The sequence below is a fragment of the Dendrobates tinctorius genome, unplaced genomic scaffold (assembly GCF_039654945.1).
Source record: "Dendrobates tinctorius isolate UK_male_01 unplaced genomic scaffold, ASM3965494v1 ptg000398l, whole genome shotgun sequence".
Classification (NCBI taxonomy): Eukaryota; Metazoa; Chordata; class Amphibia; order Anura; family Dendrobatidae; genus Dendrobates; species Dendrobates tinctorius.
Genome location: NW_027362064.1, coordinates 808411 through 830312, shown reverse-complemented (window position 1 = coordinate 830312; position 21902 = coordinate 808411). Strand labels below are relative to the sequence as shown.

Here is a 21902-nt window from a genome sequence, read left to right as displayed (position 1 = left end):
GCGCAGCAGAGGCCAGTTGTAGTATACCAGCTCCAACATGCCCGTCGGTATTCTGGTCAGCCTCCGCACATAACCACTGAAGAGTGGGCATGGATGTCTGACATGAAACACGGAGATATTACCCACCCCAGTCTCATCTCATCTACTCCGCACACATTGGGCAACAATGAGGAGGCGGAGGAGGAGGTACAGGACCTTGTTGCTAGCGAAACAGAGGCTAGTACTCACACAAGCTTTGTCCATTTTCTCCTATGTGGATGGGATGACGAGGGGATGGAGGAAGAAGAGATGGAGGAAGAAGAGAGGGAGGAGGAAGAGTCGTCATCATGGAGGAAACAGGGAAGTGTTGGCTGTTGGGAGCTTGGCACATATGGCCTACTTTATGTACTGCTGCCTTTCCCATGACCCTCGCATTGTATTCATCACGTTTCCTCACCTAACCAAGATGGAGAGGTAAAGGAGACACACACTAGGTACAGCAGAGGCATGGATACACTGTAAAAGGCCTGGGCCAATTGCATGACACCCTCCCAGCATCCAGGCTCTGATGGCTGGGTATTTTTGACATGGAGGGAAAAGTTTTTAAAGATGGTCAAGCAATACCTAGCTGACAAAACCAGTGTACTCCCTAATTCCTCTGCGACCTTTAACTATTGGGTCTCAAAGCTGAACAACTGGCATGAGCTGTCCCTCTATGCCTTGGAGGTGTTGTGCTGCCCTACTGCTAGCATCTTGTCTGAGTGCGGTTTTAATGCTGCCAGGTAGGTGGGTGGAGGTGGGGTCATAAAAGACCAGCTCACTCTAATAAAAATTAACAATGCCTGGATTAGCCCCAATTTTTCTACAACACCAGAAGACAGCAGCACACAAAGTGTTTTAAACATTTAATATTTGAATAATGCCCTCCAGTTGTTGCCTTGGCTTGGATGACCCTCTCATTTTTTTCTGGCTTTGTGCTGTGTGCAGATCCTTTATGAGTGCAGAAGTACCAGAACTACATTTTCTTAATATTTGGATAAGATACTACAGTTAGTCCTTTGAAGGGTATATGGATGACCCTGCTTGTAATTTGTAGCAGACTTTACACTATGTGTAGACCTTTTATGAGTGTGGGAGTACCACAACTACACTTTGTTCACAATGTTTGAATGAGGTAATACAGTTGGTTCCTTCAAGGGTGTAGGGATGACCCTGCTTCTAATTTTCAGTAGCCTTTGCACTTTGTGTATAGCCTTTATGAGTCTAGTAGTACCACTACATGACAATACAGAATGTGTATGAGGCCCTCCTTTTTTGTTTAATATAGGGTGTATCTGAGTCCTTCTTCCATCAAATTTTCGTCAGTTCTTGCTTCCTTCATAAATTACACTGAAATTTCCAATTTTTTTATAAATATTTCAGTTTTGGTTTACTTAAATTGTTATTTTTTTTAATCCTTTTTAAATTTTGCCTTATATAAAAGTCATTATACAGGAAAGAATGTTTCTTAACATTTTTTTCCTGTCAACTCCAATTTCTCGTCGATTTTGAATGTTTGTCACTCCTTAAAGTGGAGCAAAAATGTGACACCATTGTTCTCAGCAGAAATCTGGGAGTCAGAGATGCTTCTGGGGGTCTTCCCCATGCTGTTCTCCTTCCATTCGGCACTTTTTCTATTCATTTCAACATTTTCACTTTCCTTCAGACCTCCCTGTAAGGTCTTCCGGAAAAATGCTCGGATTTCCCATTGACTCTCACAATATTATACTTGTTACTCAAAACGAGCATCTAAGCATTTTAGTGCTCGCTCATCCCTAGTGTTCTGTTATGCAGCAATAGAGTTAGTGTTGGCTTTCTCAAGTGTGAGGCTAGTTTCACACTAGCGTTTATTTCCTGCAGCGCACGGCGCCGCTAAGCCCCGCCCCCTCCCGGCTCCCTGCCAGCCCCATCCGGTCATCGGCGCCTATTAGTGCACATGGGCGCTTGCGATCTGCGCACCCTATCTTTAGCATAGGTAGCGCAGATCGTGCGCTGGCCGTGCACTAGTAGGATTTTAGCGTGCGCTGCGCACTTTTGAAGGTGCGCCGAACGCAGCATGTTGCATTTTGGCGCGCACGGCGCACCTTCAAAAGTGTGCAGCGCACACTAAAATCCTACTAGCGCACGGCCAGCGCACGATCTGCGCACCCTATGCTAAAGATAGGGTGCGCAGATCGCAAGCGTCCATGTGCGCTAGTAGGCGCCGATGACCGGATGGGGCGGGCAGGGAGCCGGGAGGGGGCAGGGCTTAGCGGCGCCATGCGCTGCAGGAAATAAACTCTAGTGTGAAACTAGCCTTAGCTCTGTGCAGAACAGCAAGCTCTGCACCTCTAATTTATACAGCATTATTCTCAAATAGAAACATTAAGCTCTTTTAAAAGCAATATTTAGTCAGGTTTTCTCAGCGTCTATCTGAAAACACAGTTGCTAGGCTATGTGCACCTGATGTCTTTTTCAATATGATTCCGCTCTGAAAACTACCTGAAAATGTGCTAATTGAAAAGTGAAAATAATGAGCATACGGATTTATATGTAAAAGCGACTTGCTGTTCATATGGTCAGTCTTTTGACCGTCTAGCGGTTAAAAGAAGTGAGCTGACCATTCTTCAGACATTTTCTGCTCTAAAAATACTCCATACTTTCTAATAGAAGTCAATGAGAAGGCTAAAAAAAGTGGAGATGGCATTTTTTGAGTGGTTTACCAGCATTTTTGCATCAAAAACTGTCAGCAATTTGATGGAAGTAAAAAAAAAAATGTCGCAAAAACATCAGTAAAACAAATTATGGAAAAACAACGCTAATAAAAAAAATCGCTGATGGTCAAAAATGTTAAAAAATTAAACAAGTTAAAAGACGCTACAAAAGACGCTTCAGTCAAAAAAACATCGTGCCATCATTTTCTTGAAAACCCTGATAACTCGCCCAACTGAAAAAGACATCGTGTGCACACTTAGGGTGTGAGCACACGCTGCGGATTCTGCTGCAGATCCGCAGGACCAAAACCGCAGTGTACAGTACCATTAAAATCAATGGAAAATGAAAATCGCAGTGCAGACGGTGCATTTTTCCGCGCGGATTTGCTGCGGTTTCAAAACCGCAGCATGTCAATTCTTTGTGTGAATTCCGCTGCGGTTTGGCACCTGCTCCATGGCAGGTGTCAAACCGCAGGGGAAAACCGCAGAAAAACTGCAGATAAACCAGCGGTTTTTGACAAATCCACAGGACAATCCGCAGCGTGAGCACACACCGTTAGGGTTTCCATAAAGAAGGAAGCCATGAAATTAGTGCGTACTGTTTAGATCCATTTGATAATTTCTGCCCCTCTGTGGAAGCATCTAAATTTGTTCATGATCAATCCGAAACCTATATTTCATGTTTGGTTTATTTGTTACTGTCCCCACAGTGGTCAGCAATGGTAAGAAGGGAGGCAACGTACAGCAATATATATGAGTAATTAAGTCAGTAATGAGGGTATAAACATCTTCTCAAACTCTGACCATACATGTAAAGGTTTACAATTCTTGGCAGAGTTTCAGGGTGAGCGATCCTATAAAGGTTATACCCAGCTGGTGATTCTACACTTGGAACGTTCACATGCATTAACGAACACACCTTTGGTCAAGCATAGAATCTGGTTGAATCTTGCAGAAACTGGACTTGTGTGCTCGAGAGGATCATGAACACTAGGAATACAAGCCTTGTAAAATTTACATAAGTCTCTAGTAGAACAACGTGTTCAGATGACTGGTGCTATTATGTGAAGAACACAAGTCTCTGTCAATTAGTGCTCCACTGCCACAGACATGGCCTTTGGCTCATGCATTTCTTCTTATTACAGTAAGTTCAAGCACTGGGACTTGTTCAATGAAGCCTCCACGTGGCTAACTTAAGTACATCTGTATCCTTAACATATTGTCTATGGGACCTCATCAAATAAAATGTTTTTACAGTGTCTGGAATTGCTGTCATAAATCATGTGAATGCTAAATTACCTCTAGCACGGCATCTTCGGGAAGGTCAGTACAATGGACAGCATTTTTCACTTTATTTTTCCCAAACTGTGCACGTAGCGTCCTAGGTCGTAGATGACGTGCTATCTCCTAAAAGAACAAAAAAAAACAAAAACAAGAATATCCAATAGTAAAAAAATTAGTCATATAAATTTGACATGTGAAAAAGTGTTAAATTTAGGGGATTTTCCTTTAAAAACATAATACACAAAGAAAAGCCACACACACACACATTAGATAGCTTTCAGCTAAACTACTATTTCTTGAATTTGATGATTTCATTACCTATCTAAAAAAAAGACTAAATTATGCTCAAGGGCACCGTATAGTTAGAAATTATATATTCATTAAATCAGATTGTTTTTTAAAGGTCTCACTCTGATAAATTCAGCACATCTTTTGCCCGTCTCGTCAAGGTTTATGACAATATAATAATAAATCTACCTTGTTGCATTCCACATAAAATATTTCACTTTCACTAAATCAAGAACATGTAATTACATTAAAATAAGCTGTACATTTGGTGCCATTTCAATCAGTTTAGGTTTATATTAGTTGTTCTACAAAAGTCCTGGCTTCTTACCAAATGCCAAACTTTATCCGAATCAGGAAATAGCTGAACTGTTCTACAGAAGGTGTGGTGTACTGTCCTGATGTTGTAAGAGTGATTGAGTAATGCGTTATGCAAAAAAAAGAAAACCCTGGAGGGTATTAGATATTTTTTCACAAGTTTGTGGGAAGGCGTAGGAATCCGTCTACATTGCAATCAAAATGTTCTGCATCCATAAAGTGCCTGCTGTCAATCACGTCCTTTAGCTTCAAGTAGCTGTAGTTAAAAAGGTTGATCCTGTAACAACCCTTTGGAATTAAAAACTTTAAGGTTATGTGCCTACGTAGCATTTTTCATGCAGAATATTCCTGAGCGGAAATGCACACCCTCTTCCCGGGAAAACGTATGCGTTTTATGAAGCGCTTTTTAAGCGTTTTTGACGCTTTTGTTAAGTGTTTTAGCATGCGTTTTCCTATGCGTTTTTGCAATACAATTGAATGTATGCGGAAAAGCGTGCGTTTCCGCACCGCAAAATTAATGAACATGCTGTGTTTTTTTCCGCTTAGTGTTTCCGCAGCGGAAAAAAACGCACCATGTGCGGATTCCATTATGTTTCCATGGGATGCTTTTCTTAAGTGTTTCCGCAGCAGAAACGCGCGTCTAAAAGCGCTGCGAAAACGCTTAAAAAGCGCAACGTGGGCACACAGCCTAACAGTGTTTTAGCTGCTGTAAATCGTACACTAGCTGTGCCACACGGCTTGTAGTGGCGCATAATGATCTCACAGAGGACACACTGAAATCACAATTGGGTCAGTGGTATGTGCAAAAGCCAAAGGCAAATGACAAATCTAGGAACTATGCCTTTTGTAAGCCTGTATAGTGCAGGTAGTATGTAAGGGTTTTGCAGACAAATTTGGGAAAGATTTGGGGATAGTAAATAAACTAGATACACAGTCACACCTATTATTTCCCCAACCCTACATTCTGGTGTTAGTGAGGACAAGAGTTGAAATCTAGAAATTTGATCATACATCTTAGATTAAAACTGGCTCAACTTGCCAAATTTTAGAAGGACCAGATGATCAACTAATTTGTACAGGGGGAGGGAGATCATGCAGTGGAGATAAGGCACAGGCAGTTTGAACTGGCTTGCATGATCTTTTTTTCTCCAGGCAGATAAAACACTGGAGAAGAGCTCTTTAGAAGAGGCCCCATATACAATAGTTAGCTCTCTCCATTCCTCCTTGTTCTCTGCTACAGAGCTACTGCCAGACTTTTCTGGAGAAGGAATATCTTTCTTGCAGAGAATAAAGGGGAAGAAAGTCCAAAATCGGATCCTTATCTAACCCAACATCATCGGTCAGGTGAGAGTCAGGAGGACCCCATACACATTATGACTGTCGACTGACAGGGGTTTCAACCACTCCACTTCCCCAACTGAAGACACAAGACCACTCATCCAAGAATTCATATTAATTTGAGAAAACAAAAAAATGACAGCTGGTCAATGGTAACATAAGCGTTAATTTCCCTGAAGCATGCATTCACAGTATAGGTCACAAATATTTTACTGTTCCTCCAGTCTCATCTGCTAATAACTAGTAAATGTCTGTTATCCAATGGGATATGTTGCAAGTTTTTTAGGTAATCATCATCACAAATGAGACATACCTGTAGTAAAATACAGGGTTAAAACCCAGATCTCCAATGTTGATGACCATCTTAAGCTCTAAGTTTATACTGTATAACATTATAGAAGAATTACTTTGAGAGGGCTTCAGAGTTCACAGAGAGCATTAACTGAACTGTACCGGGAACCCAATGTTTGCACTGCCTCCCTAGTAGAGGTTTTCACAGGACACTGACACTATGGGTCATTCATGATGACTTATATATAGACAAATAGTTTGTAGATGTTTGTTTTCATGACCAGAACTGCAATAACTCCGTAGGAGTACAAACAGGGATGTACTAAGGTTCAAAGTGCCCCAATTCCACCTCCTCACACTGGGCATTGACGTGATGTGCACAGGAGTATTACAGTACTGCACCAGTGCACCACTATAGCCAGAAGTACATTTACAATGGACAATTATCAGAAATGCACGTTCCTGATAATCAGCCACTGTAAACAGACTGCAAATCATTTGAGGAACGAGCAAATCGTTTTAACAACCTTAAAAATCATAGTTCTTGTCAGAAAATCATCCTCTGTGAACAGGAAGTGTGCTGCCAAGAACGATGACCGCCTATGCACACAGAACGATTGCATTACCGATTGTTCTGTGCCAGTATAAACAGGCTATTAAAATGTCGATCACCTTACATGTAGCCAATTGGCCGCCATAGTCCAGTGTAAATGCACCCTAAAGTTGGCTTTATATATAACTAAGCCAAAAACAAAATAAAGTGATAAATAAATAGCTAAAGGCATACTTAGGCAGGCTGATAATTGTGATAAGTGTTCCTAGCAAAATTAAAAATCATTGGACCTATGTAAACTGGACCTGAGTTGCCGAAAACATGATGTACTATGCACAATGTACAATTGTTCTGTGTACGGTCAGTTTCTCCAGGACAATATATGCCCACTGATCGGCCTGCATGTAGCTGATATGTGTTTAAGGCTGGAGTCACACACAACCATTAAAAAATCGGTCCGATTTTTACGGTACGAAATCGCACAAAGATTTCTTGTCCAGGGATCCGTCTGTCATCCGAATTTCCGGCGATGAACCGATTTTATTCACATCTAAGCATCAAATTGACATCCAATGTCAATGCCTGATGCTCTTTCCTGTTGACCTGGAGAAGTCTTGCGATTTTATATCAAGTCACACTTGTGGTCCGTTTGTAATCCGATTTTTAATCGCACCCATAGACTTGCATTGGCAAGTCCGATCCGAAAATTGGTGACAATCGCAGCATGCTGCGATTGTCTCGGTCCGAGGAAACGTTCCGAAAAAAAAAAAAAAATCGGATGATGGGAGCAGCACCATAGAATAACATTGGGACGAACGCAATGCGATTTTGTTATCGCATTGCATTCGTCCAATTTAATCGCTAGTGTGACTCCGGCCTAACAGTTGCAATTGGGCTGTCTAACTGCAGCATTGCTAAATTCACAAGTCAAGTAATTATCCATTTGAAACGGATCTAGCAGCAATCCGTTGACAAAAAAGGATCCGTTAAATAGCCATCCGTTTTATTTGCATTTGAAGTTGAACCGTTTTTTGCTGGATGTGGAAAAATAAATATTTTACATATTCTACTGGTCAATGTGAACTTTCAATTAATCATCTATTTGAAACAGTAAAAAATTAAGAAAAAAAACCCGATCAATTTCAAATGGAAGAAAAACGGATGGTTTATTTAACGGATCTGTTTTCCATAGACTTCACTGTTAAATAAAATGGATCCAGTTGAAATCAGTATTTTTTTTTTTAAAGCTGGACAAAGTTGTGCCTGCATCTTTTTTTTATCAACAGATTGCTGCTGCTGGATCCGTTTCAAACAGATAATAACTGGACATGTGAACTTAGGTTCCTATTGGAATGCATAAAAGAATTTATAACAATTATTTCTACAACTGATTGTTTTGGGTCAGTTACTAAAAAAGTAGTATGACTAAAAAAAATGTAAAACAAAATTTAATGTTTGGATTTATTAGGACCCACTGTACCCAGAAAGGAGAAGCTACTGATGGGGACAAATTGTGCACTACTAGTCATCGCCAAACGTGCTCAAATAAGGAGCTATCAAAGCACGCTCGTATTCTAACTGGTTGTCTTCGGCGTGCTTGAAAACTGTGTTAGACAGCCGCATCACGTGGGGATTGCCTATTTGCTAGACAATCCCCGCATGTGTTGTGGCTAACAGCCGCGAGACATGCAGCTGCGGGGACTCGAACATAGTTTTCGAGCATGCCAAAGACAATCGGTTAGAACACGAGCGTGCTCGGATAACTCCTTATCTGTGCACGTTCGCTCATCACTACTCACTACATAAAAATGCTATTTTGGTAAAGTTGCACCAAACTAGCACTATTACTACATTCACCTTAAAAGATACAATCAGTGAAAACCTCAGGCTAAAGGAAGATTCTGTGATGTACAGGAGATTATCCCAAGACAGAAGCTGCTCATCCATTTTAAAGGAACAAAATGGGGAAACTGCAATAAGAAGCAGACTCTCATTGTTTATGTCCAGGTCCTCAGGAAATGTGTTTATCTGTATCATGAGATCTACAGTTATTTCTGAGATAAGAACAAAGACAATGGTGGAGATAAGATCAAACAATGCTGAAAAAAAAAAAAATCATTCGACTAGATGAAACAGTGGCCAAGATACTAAAGGGATTGGGGGAAGGATTAAAATTAAAAAAGAAAATATATTCTTACTTTATTAAAGCAGATGAACATAACAGAATATTTAGAATTGAGAGTCCTCAGTGGTTGATATCTTTTAATGGCTAACTGAAAAGATGGTAACACATTGCAAGCTTTCGAGACTACTCAGGTCTCTTCATCAGGCAATGACTAATACAACATCTGAAGAATCACATATTTATACACAAGACAGCACAGAAATAATGTAATAGATAAGACAAGTGACGTGAAGCAGAATTGTCATTATGGGAAAGGGAGAAACATAAATATTGGAACAGTTCATAGATAAGGAGTGTGAAAGTTTTATTGCCCTCTGATTGGGGTCTGGTTCTGTGATGACCCCATCGGTTAGGGACTGCTCTGATATGGGTATACCTTGACGTTTGGTAGAGCGGCTTAGTATACATTTTTTGCAAAAACGTATACAACCAAACACCCTGTTTTGTTATCATCTTTTTGCTAGCACTTGCTGTTTACTGTTACTTTTTTACAGCAGAGATTTTTTATTCGTTTGTTATACTGTGTTTTTCTGTGCTTCGGACAACAATCAATTATTTACAGAATATGTCTTCAGACAGCATTTTTCGCAAAAAATAGTAACATTTGTCTCAGCTGTACGCCTCAAATGGCTTTAAAGCATATGGAGAAAATATGTGAAATAGTTTTAAAGGCTCAATTACAACATTTCACACTAATGAGTTATATGTCACAGCGTTACATAAATATGTCACATCTTTCATCATTAGGAATATTATATTTGGAGGCATATGTCACTATACGCAGGATAAACATGCTAATGATATGCAAATTATGAAAGAAGGAATCAACATTTTTACAAACATTTAGATTTATTCAGTGTTGAGTATGACCACCACGTGCAGATATACACACACTTAAACTCCTCGGCATGCTATCTGTGAAATTATTAATTCTTCTCTGAGGGATGTTACGCTGAATACACTTGGACAGGTAAATCATCAAGACCCACTGCTGGCAGCTCCCTTTGCTTACCGACCAATGACACTGTAGGACATAGTAGAACATTTAAGGCGACGGTGGCACTTCTTAGTAGCAAGAGCAACATTCGGTCTGGCGTTGTTGTGCTGAAAAACAGTTACTGGGACACTTTCACATTCTCTCGTAAGGCATCTCCATGTCATTGCACACATGGTCTCAAGACCAATATCCGGCTATCATTGCACACATGACAAAAGTGGGACTCATTGCTGAAGATGACAAACCTCTTTTCCAGCCTCCATTGCTGTCTTGCTCTACACCATGATAGCCTTTGAGAATGGTGTGGTGAGGTCAATGGAACATCTGTAGCTGGTCATTTGGCTCATAACGTGCAAACGTCTTCCAATGCCTTGTGTAGACACTGTTTGCTGCCTTACCCTTAGTATGTGATGTCCAATTTCACATGCAGAACAGAATGGATTGCTACATGCCGTTCTTTGAATAAGACAAGTCATGTGGGCTATGCTGCAGCAAATGTTGTTACGAGGGAACGTCCTACTGATTTTACTCCTGGGATAATGGTGTGGGATAGCATAACGTATGGCAGTCGGACCTCTCTAGCCTTTATTCCAGGTATAGTAATATTTTGGTGTTACATTTATTTTTCATCACTTGCAAATCAATAACATGGCAATCAGTTCTGTGATTTCCATAGTGCCACAACTTTTTGGCATCTTTCAAATTGTTCAAGAAAATGAAGTATTTCTCACAGAAAATTATTGCAATTACACGTTTTGTTATACATGGCAAATTGGACATAATTTCACACAAAACACCAAAAAGGAGGCGGACAAAAATATTGGCACTGTTCCAAAATTGTGGGTAAGCAATTTTGTTTCAAGCATGTAATGCTCGTTCAAACTCACCTGTGGCAAGCAACAGGTGTGGGCAAAATGAAAATCATATCTGAAATCAGATAAAAAGGGGAGAAGTTGACATAATCAGCGCATTGTGTGTCTGTGTGTGCCACACTAAGCAAGGAGAACAGAAGGAGAAGAGAACTGTCTGGGGACTTGAAAACCAAAATAGTTGAACAATATCAACAATCTCAAGGTTTCCAGTCCATCACCAGAGATCGTGATGTTCCTTTGTTCACAGTGCACAACATAAATCAAGAAGTTTTCAACCCATGTGACTTTGGCTAATCTTCCTGGACGTAGACAGCAGAGAAAAGTTCATGTTCATGTTCAAGTTCCAAAGAAATTCAAGCTATCTTGCTCAGGGTGCATCACTCAGTGCGAACTATCCATTGACATTTGAATGAAATGAAATGCTATGGCAGGAGACCCAGAATGAACCCACTGCTGACTCAGACATGAAAAAAATAGACTGCAGCTTGCCAAAATGTATGTAAGCCAAAATCCTTCTGGGAAAGCGTCTTGTACACAGATGAGACGAAGATAAAGCTTTTTAGTAAAACACACCATTCTACTGTTTACTGAAAATGGAATGAGACCTAAAAAGAGAAGAACCCAATACCTACAGTTAAATATGGTGGAGGTTCAATGATGTTTTGGGATTGTTTTGCTGCCTCTGGCACTGGGTGCCTTCACTGTGTGGAAGGTATCATGAAATCTGAATATTGCCAACGGATTTTGGGTCGCAATGTAGTGCCTCAGTGTCATGGGTCTTCCAGAAGGAAAATGATCCCAAGCATACATCAAGAGGCACCCAGAAAAGGATGTAAACAAAGCACTGGAAGGTTCTGAAATAGCCAGCAATGAATCCGGATCTAAATCCAATTGAACACCTTCAAATTGCTGTTGGGAGAAGGCACATTTCAAATATGAGACCTGGAGCCGTTTGCAAATGAAGAGTGGTCCAAAATTACAGTTGAGAGGTGTAAGAAGCTTGCTGATGGTTACAGGAAGCGATTGATTAGCTATTTTTTCCAGAGGGTGTGCAACCAAATATTAAGTTGAGTGTGTCAACAATTTTCTCTTGTCGATTTTTGAGGTTTTATGTGAATTTAATGTCTGATTTGCCTTTTTCTGTCTTTTTTTGTGTTGCTCCAATACACACAAAGGAAATAAACATGTGTATAACATATATATATATATATATATACACATACATACATGTGATTGATGGGCGGTATGTATCGCAGAGGTGGGTGGCCCTGGGTTGGAAGCCTGGGTGTTTTTTGCTCAGCAGATCTACTGCTGAGGGTTTTGCTATACATTGGGAGGCTTCCAGGTGACTTGGAGGGATGGGTGGGTCCGGTCACCTACATACCCACCCAAGGGGTGGGTGTCTGAATACCCAAGATGAAGCCTGTATGTGTTTGTATATGTTTAAGGACCTGCGGTGATGTCATGATCACCTGACCAGTACATGTGATGTTACCTCACCTGTGGGTGTGGTTAGAGGCTACCTAATGGAGCCTGTGTGTTTGGCACATATGGCATTGCTGGCTAGTCTGAGCCAGAGGAAGGAGGGTTATGAGATACCTCTGGCGTGGACGGTCTGACAACCATGACTGTTACTGACCGGGGTCAGTGAGAGACGTTGTGGGATACCTCTGAGGAGAAAGAGGCATCCGGGAACCTGTGTGGTTGACACCAACAGGTAACGGACGGGGATCCGTGATATGCTGACCGGGGTCAGAAAGACTGTGTTTAGGCTATAGAGCCTGCGCGCTGGACATGGCACAGCCTGTGTGCCCACAGGCCTGACGAAGCCAAGCCCTGTTTATGGACATTGTTATTTTGTTTTGCCGGATCTAAAGGCTGTTTGTGAACTTATATATATATATTGGGAGATTGGGCTGGCAATGACAGGGATTTGATGTGGTGGTCATTCATCCACACATTGATTGATCTAGCTGTGTGGCATGTTGCATTGTCCTTCTGGAAAAAAACATTCCTCAGAGTTGGGGAACATTGCCTGAGCAGAAGGAATCAACTGTTTTTCCAGGATAACCTTGTTTGTGGCTTGATTCATACGTCCTTTGCAAAGATTAAGCTGCCCAATTCCAGCCTTGCTGAAGAATCCCCCAATCATCACCGATCCTCCACCAAATATCACAGTGGGTGCAAGACACTGTGGCTTGTACGCCTCTCCAGGTCTCCATCTAACCATTAGATGACCAGGGGTAAATTAGTCTCATCAGAGAAGATTACCTTACTCCAATACTCTATGGTCCAATCTTTATGGTCCTTGGCAAATATCAGCCTGGCTCTCCTTTGCTTCCCATTGATGAAAGGCTTTTTTCTAGCTTTACATGATGTGAGCCCTGCCTCTAGGAGCCTGTTACAAACTGTTCTTGCCGTGCACTTCACCCCAGCTACCATTTGCCATTCCTTTTGTAGGTCACTTGATGTCATCCTGCAGTTGAGTTTTACTGTTGGATCTCAAAGGGACCTGTTTCTCTCAAGCTAGGGCAATGAAGCCAGAAATAGAACAGTATGGCTATCTGAAGACTTACAGTAAATCCTTATCATGTAGCATTCACTAATTCAGAATACAGTATAACCTACGCACAATGTCAATATGCACTTTTGACACATTCAACAAACCATGCCCACAGAAAATAATTACATAAAAAAGTAGATTTGTATTCAATACTGGGGTATTTATTCAAAAAATCAAGCTAACATCTTACATGGAAAGCCTCTATTCCCTGTCTATGTGATTAATGGAAAAAGTCAAGAGCTGTAGTCAGGGGTCCGAAAGATAATGAATGGAACAGAGGCAAAAAAAAAAAAAAAAAAAAAATAGAAGAGAGGAGAAGAGAAAGGTGAGGCAGCGGTTGTGAGTTGTTGATGGATATAAAATATCAAGGTCAACCAAATTTTGGTGAATTTTCTATGCTATTCGAAAACTAGTTCATTTTTCATTAAATAAAAATCCATTTATTCTGAATTTCACTTCCTCAAATGAAACAAAGGGCAAATTCCCGTGTTGCTTGCAATTGTTTGTTTGGTAGCAAGGAGTATAAAGGACAGATGACTGAAGTAAGAGCATGTGATTTTACCTATTTTAATTTTGGGGTATTTCTAACTTGTACAGGTCTCTTCCATTAAAACTCTCCTGTAGTCCTCATTCAGATGTCTGTGTTGCACATACGTGTTGTATATGTGTTGTTCATGGATACCACATGCACCCATTATAATCTATAGAGCTTTTCACGTGTCCGTGTGTTTTTCATGGCTATGCGAAATTTACAAAGACATGTCTATTTTTTTCCCGGCAGCATGGATGACAAGGGTCAATACAAGTGGGTCAGTAAAAACACGTATAGCACACGGATGGCATCAATGCCATCCACATGCAGCCGGTATTTAACATTGCAAAGGATAGAAGAAGCTTTGTAATTCATTTATGCATACTGTGCATAAAAAACACTGATGAAATACTGATAACACACTGACCAAACAGTGATGACAGCACTACCATTTTTTTTGCATATGTGAAAAACATGTCCGAATGAGGCCTTATAATATCTAGTGACTGGGTATATACCGGAAGAACCTGATACTCTACAACTATTAACATGATTCACATTCAGTCACTTAAAGTATTATGAACTATTTAGCCATATAATTTCTATACAATAGGGAGTGTGATTTGTTGCCTGAAATCATGTATTTAGCAATGCTTGAAAATTTTTAGGTCGCTTTACAAAATATGAAACTCTATCCAAAGATAATACTAGCAAACTTTTAGAAACTCCCTTAAAATGATTAATAATTGAAAACAGTACAATTGCAATGATGTTATGCTAATTTGTCCATATAGCTGTCAATTTCTCCATGATACATCAGCATTCAGATATTTTTGCACTATGGTTTATGGTAGGATGTCTTCACTGCTTGGAATGATTTGCCCATTTTCTGACCATTCTAATGACTCGTTATATGTACTGTCTAACCTTCCATAAGGGAATATGCTAAAAGAAGTCCTAAACTGGTCAGATCTGTCGGTCAGTTGGACGCTATCCTTTTTTTTTATAAAAAATAGTCCCCCATCACCAGTCGGGCTGTTGCCATTTGTCATCGCCAGAATGGGCATCAAAGATACCAAATTTGATACTGTAGAAAACCAATGTTAATCAAAGGCAAAGGTTAATTAGCACCAGCACCTCATTCTTAATTAACAGGCATAATAAATTAATTATAAACTTGAGGAGACGTTTTAAACTCAACAAGATTAGAATAAGTACACGGTAAACTCTAGAAGAACCAGAGCAGCAAAGATAAGACTCCGACCAAGCCCAAGTGACAGAACCGTGGCTTCAAATGACTTATTCAGATCACTCTCCAGTGTGTATATTATGCATCCCCTCTTTTTCCTATAGCCTGAATCTCTCCTTTTAATCTCTAAACGCAGGCTCATTTCAGACTATCAACCCTTCCAAACAGGCCAGCAATTACACGACGAACATGCAAAACACTCGTTTATTAGGTGAAATGAAGAACCTGACAGCTGATACACGGTGCCCCTAATGCATGCTGCCCATGTATGAACTCAGCCAGGTATATTTGACTCTGAAACACTGTGCGGTTCATACATATTTTAAAAGCTGCTTAACTGGAGACTAGTTGGACAGGCAGGTCCCCAACAGCTTCTGTCCGCCTGCTGCCTTGGATTGGCTAGTCTCTGCTTATAAGCGCACGTAGGCAGAAATCTGTCAATCTAAAAAAGTGAGTATGGAAAAGCCGGTGGGGTCCCATCTGTCTGACTAGTCTCCAGACATGTTCAGTCCCCAGTGGCTTATGAAGTATGTTTTCGCTGAAACGCTGCATTATTTCAAAGTCAACTAAGCCTGTCTGAGTTCATATAGCCAATACCTGATAGATGCTACCTGTGGATCGGGCAACATGTATCAGCTGTCATTCTGGCAGCTCACCGTTCTTTAAAAACATTAACTATTTCCTGTTTATTCCCTATTGCGCGTCCAGACGCCTTTCTTCCACCCTGGATTCATCAGGGGAACTGCTTAAGAATGCGTATAGTCCCTACAGTAAAAAGAACTCTTGCCACAACCACTTGTTAGTATGAACATCCATTTTGAAATAGAGACTCTTGCGTGTTACCTTATGTTAATTTATTGAGGGCACTAATGGTCATTACAGGCTCCAACATTGTTACGAAACTCCTGTTGGTGCTATGGGTGCTACAGACGGCAATAAGTACTGTTTGTTTTTATTGGCATAGTATGGTTGTATAAAGAATCTGCTGTCCTTTGTCTATAATGGTCTCATTTTAAACAAATTAATTCTCACATAATTGCTGTACTATTGTTAACTGATGAGACTTACATCTTATGGCAGTTGCTGTGTATAAAACAGCTCACCGTCCTGTAGGCACAAAACGATCATATTACCGATCATGGAACCTTTGTCGGCCAGTGTAACTACTGATCTGTCACGCACAGTGTGGGAAAGACTAAGTGCAACACAAAGGGATAAGGGGAAGGAAGCCCAGACACTAGGGAAAGGGAGAGTGGAGACCCTGAGGCAGATATAACACCCTACCTGCCCTACCATCCCTAAATTGATTCCTCACCAGTCGTCGAGTAGGAAACTTAAGCCCTGTGTCTCCCTAGAGCTAGGCCCTGGCTAGGAAGGGGGTGAGATAAGCACTGGTCAGTCCCCACTGTAAACTAAAGACAAAAAGGTAGACAGACATGGGGAATGAATTTAGCTTGAGCAGACTCAGAAAGGTCACACCGAATGTTCTCAAACAGCTCCAGAGAGGAAGTTAGCCGACTGCTATAGCTCCAAGCCTTGACAAGGGATAAATGTGAATATCACCGGCAACTCTCTGCAGCAGACTGGGGATTTATAAACACCCAGGTCCAGGTGTGTCAATTAGAGCTGGAGGGAGGTTGCCACTGGGTCCAAGAGTCAGAAGGATTAAGGAGGCGTCTGTAATGCCAATCGCAAATGCCTTCTGCAGCCAGATGCAGAGCAACAGTCTGTTGCATCTGACACACCCGTGACATGATCAGCTTGCATATGGGCAATTGGTATTTGTTTAAACCCTTAATGGTACATGACATGAGCACATCACTTTGTGCTCCATGACAGATATGTAGGCCATGCTAATTGCATGGTACAGCTTTTTGTCAGCTGCACGCGTCCCACTGATATACACAGCCAGACTCCTGCTGTAAATACAAGGATCAATGTTCTTGCCGATCATAGCAGTTGCCCCTGAGAATAGGGACAGTAGCCCATGAGTTTGACAGAGGGAGAGTACTCCCCCTGTCAGGTCATCAGCATCCTCACAGCGCAATGCCGATAGGTCGTCTTTCTGCCAGCCCATTGCCACCCCCAAAACGTGATGCTAATGAGTTGTTATAACAACCAGAAGCCTGACAATGACCTCCAGGTCTGCAATAATCTACAGACTATCAGATCTCACACACTGAAATGCTAAGTAATGGATTGCACTATATAAGAAGTGCAGTGGTATCACTTATGCAATCATAGGATTTTATGTTCACATGCAAGTCCACTTGGGTGACTATTAATTGGGTTGTCCGGTCTAAAATGGTGAGTTTGCAGTCACTTTGTGTGACTGCAGACTTATGAATCATCCCAGTGCCCACACTGTGCTCTGCTGGGATTCGCCAATTCTGAGCCGGGACTGGAGGGTATGTACGTGTTATACATGCTCCTGGTTAGAACCCAGCCAATGAGCGTGACCTCACTCTATACATTTGCAAGCAGTGAAGCCTTAGGGGTACTTCAAACATAGCGAGATCGTTAGTGAGATCGCTGAAACGTCACAGGTTTTGTGACGCAACAGCGACCTCGCCATGTGTGGCACATAGCGGCGACCGCCCCCCACTGCGATATCACTAATCGTGCTCGAATGTCCTAGGCCATTTTTTAATCGTTGGTGTCCCGCTGGCCAGCATGCATGGCTATGTTTGATGCCATAACAATGACGAGCGACCTCGTTGGCGACTCAGAACTCCAGGACGTAGGAGTGATTTTGCTTTGTCTTTTTTTCACGCCCCCTCAGCTCCAATTGGTGGTCTCAAATTAGGATCTTTGTAGCGTTTCCTTTTATAGGTGAGCTATCAATTATATGCAATCATAACATTTAACATGTACAGTTATAATAATTGCGTGTTCCCGTGTCAGTGACTGTGGATCCACGAATAAATAGCGCACTAGTGACTCAGACAGGGACGCTGAAGCAAACCGTGTAGTGATAGCGCAGTAGTGGCCACCAATCGGAGCAGAAGGGCGGGGAAAAGGCAATGCTGAAGCACGCCTGAGGTCGGAGTCGTCAGAATAGCTGCTGTGTGACAAGGTCCCAACGACCGCCGAGGTCGTTATACGGATCGCCGTATCGCTGATGCGTCGTTGAGTACATCTGCCTGTTTGACAGCTTACTAGCGACCATGTAGCGACGTACCAGCGATCCTTACCAGGTCGTATCATTGTCGCGATCGCTGGAGCGTCGCTATGTGTAATGGGACTCTTACCCACTAGTTGGCCACGCCACTGGACGGCCGCTTCACTAGTTGGGGTGCGGCTTTGATCAATACAAGCGTATAGAGCGAGGTTGCGTCCATTAGCCGAGTTCTAGCTGGGAGTATGTATAACGCATACATACCGTTCGGTTCCGGCTCAGAAACGGGCGAATCCTCGTAGCGCACAGTGCATGTGCTGGGGGTATTCAAAAAAGTGATGTGTTTGTTCATCCTGCTTCACAAAAAAATGAACTCAAAACTAAGCAAAAAATTGGTAGGTATCAAAAAATGGTAACAACAAAAGCCACAGTTTGTTATGCATAAAACAATCATAGAGCTCTGTAGATGAAAAAATGAAAAATGGCTCAGAACATGATGCAGAAGAATACCGGTACATACTGTATATGTTCATTAAAAAAGAATTTTCTTGTACAAAATAAGCAAAATGTAAAAATTTATATAAACTGGATATTGCTGTAATTATTTCAATCCATACGATAAAACTATTTTATTATTTGTCCTACATGTTGGATACCGTAATAGAAACAAAAGAAAAATGAAAATTGCGTTTTTTTTGCTTTTCCAGGCGGGCAAAAAAATAAATAAAAAGGAAACAAACAGTTGTGTGTCCGTCCCCCTAAAAAACAAGGAAAAATACAACTTGTTCTGCAAAAATAATCCATCAAAACAAATCTGTTTATGGAAAAGTAAAGAAATAATGGGACTCTGAATATGGCAAACCCACCAAACTTGTATTATTATATTTTTGAGTGAAAGTAGTAAAACACTAAAAAACTTCATAAATTAGGTATCACAATTATCATTATTACATTGACCTGCAAAATAAAATTTCCATGTCAATTAAACTAAATAGCATTTTTTTTTTTAAATCCTGAATTAATGTTTTTTCTGTACATTCCACCTCTCAAACAGCATAATAAAAAGTGACCAAAATCATACCAGAAAAAGCTACCACTGAAAACTACATCTGTCATGCAAAAAAAAAAAAAAAAACCCTATTGAAGCTCCTTTAACAGAAATTTGTTAACTTTAAGGATCTTAAAATTTGGCAACCCCCCCCTTTTTTTTTTCAAACAGTATATTTATAGTACAAGAGTTATAAAGCATAAAGAAAATAACAAATTTGGTATTGCAATAATCAAGGTCAAACTACATTGACAAAAGAAATAAAAATTATGATTTCTGGAAGCAATAATAAAAAAATAAATAAAAAAAATAGTCCCTAAAAGGGCCTTAAAAACTAGCCATGGTTTTTGATTTTTTCACTGCGGCATTTTAAAAGCCATAACATTTTAATATTTTAGGTGGTGCAGCTGTATGAGGGCTTGTTTTTTTGCGGACCAATTTATATTTCTCTATGGCACCATTTTTGGGGAATAGATCAACCATTGCTTTTCACTATGTATAATTTATGGCTACTATTAATGTGTTTTTTTTTGAGGGGGGGGATTTAAAAAAAAAAAAATCTGGTTTTATTATTATTGTTTCGGCCTTCATTTTATGATGTGATTTAAGTTTACTAGTCTTGCACAATAAAAATACATTTGTGTGTTGCCATATTATGAGAGCTACTACTTTTCTATTTCTCCATCAACAAAGCGGTGTGAGTGTTTTTCTGCACGTGCGAAATGCAGAGCAAAAACATGATGTGAACAAGGCTTATAGGGGTTAATACTATATTTTTTTCGGGTTTTTACTTGATACTGTGACCTCTTCAGCTTATGAATGGAAGAGATATATGGATGTTGCCAAGTTGATACCTAGGTATGTGATGTAACGATCACTACATACAAACATAAAATGTGAGAAGATGTGTGAGCAATCACAGTGGGATGTGTGGAGAAATAAGGCTTTGGATTTCTCAACATTGATTTTGAGACCTGATATTTGTTGAGAAAACGCTGAGAACTTAGATTAAGTTTGGGACTGAGATGTGTGGTTATGTAAGGGTGAAGAGGAGGTCATCAGCAAAAAGACCAACCTTAATATGCCTGCTTATATAACGCAGTGCAGACATTGGCATCACTGTCTCCCTTGGAGCTCACAATCTAAATTCTTTGTATGTTCTGCAGAACATATGATCTCCTTGCAGATGTTGGATTTGGTGAGATTTGAACCCAAAACCCCAGCGCTGTAAAGCAATGGTGCTAACACTGATCCAATGCCCTGACTTTAGGAGGGATATTATTAAAAATCTTAATATATACTTACCTTGTAATGTCTTCAAATCCTGTTCCGTCCAGATGTGTCTGGTTGCCAGAATTACAAGCGGCGGAAGTTCACCGACTTCTATATTGGGACACCCAAGTGATGGGTGTCTCAATATGGAAACTGCTAGTGGTACCAGCCTCTTGCACGGTACCACCAGCCAGACACCGTTGCACCACACACACACTGTATACGCCGTACGCACCACACACACACACTGTATACGCTGTACGCACCACACACACTGTACGCACCAAACACACACTGTATACGCCATACGCACCACACACCCACTGTATACCCTGTACGCACGAGACACACACTGTATACGCCGTACGCACCACACACTCACTGTATATACCGTACGCAGCCTCTTGCGCGGTACGACAAGAGAATGGATAGGTGGGTGATCACATGGGGAGGAGAGATTCTCAACGCTGCAAAGCATGCCCCCATCGTGACATTACTGCTCTCCTGATGCGATAGCATCGGGCCTCCATCTAGTGAGACCATCAATGTAAGAGTTTGAGGGTATGACTTCAACTAAAGGATTTATCACACATGTGAATAGTGGAAAAGAGAGGGCAGTAGGCTGTCTTACTGCTCTATTACTATGAATGGATCTGGATGATGTTGTTGTGTTGTTGGCAGTTGTCAATAGGCAGTTAGTGAATCATGGAGAAGCCAAAAGGTTTTCAATATAGGATTGCAAAAGTCAAGTTAGGGTAACTGTGCCTTTAAGTACCAAACAATTTCATAATTAGGTGTCCTAAGTGTACATAAGGAATAACAGCATTTCTAGCTATTGCGTAACCTGCATTCTCACCAGTTTTCCCCTCTCCAGGCTCTATCAGTAATTTGCAATCTACTTTTGCACAGATGTCACCTGACAATACAAAGGTGACATCAACCCCACAAATATGAACCCCATTTGCCACCGCTACATGCCAAGTGGGAAGAGCGAGGCTAAGTGCCAGAATTGGCGCATCTATAAGATTTCTGGGGAGGCTAAGAGCTGATGTTTTTAGCCTGGGGGAGCCAATATACATGGATCCTTCCCAGGCTATTAATATCAGCCCGCAGCTGTCTGCCTAGCCTTTGCTAGTTTGATTTTATAGGGGGGAGCCCATGTCAATTTTTTTCTGGGGTTCCCCTGTAAACTAGCCAGTAAAGGCTAAGCAAACAGCTGTGAGCAAACAGCTGTGAGCTGATATTAATAGCCTGGGAACCTTTATGGCTATTGGCTCCTTCCCAGA

The 21902-nt window shown here is 41.1% G+C and overlaps 1 protein-coding gene across 2 annotated transcripts in view; it reads right to left on the bottom strand.

Annotated features, from left to right (window-relative positions):
• NME7 (NME/NM23 family member 7) overlaps nt 1-21902 on the bottom strand; it is a 238141-nt gene that overhangs the window by 29976 nt on the left and 186263 nt on the right. For both annotated transcript variants that reach the window (XM_073563790.1, XM_073563789.1), the window contains exon 11: nt 4011-4118. In XM_073563790.1, the coding sequence (XP_073419891.1) occupies nt 4011-4118 (108 nt within the window). The remainder of the gene's footprint in view (nt 1-4010; nt 4119-21902) is intronic.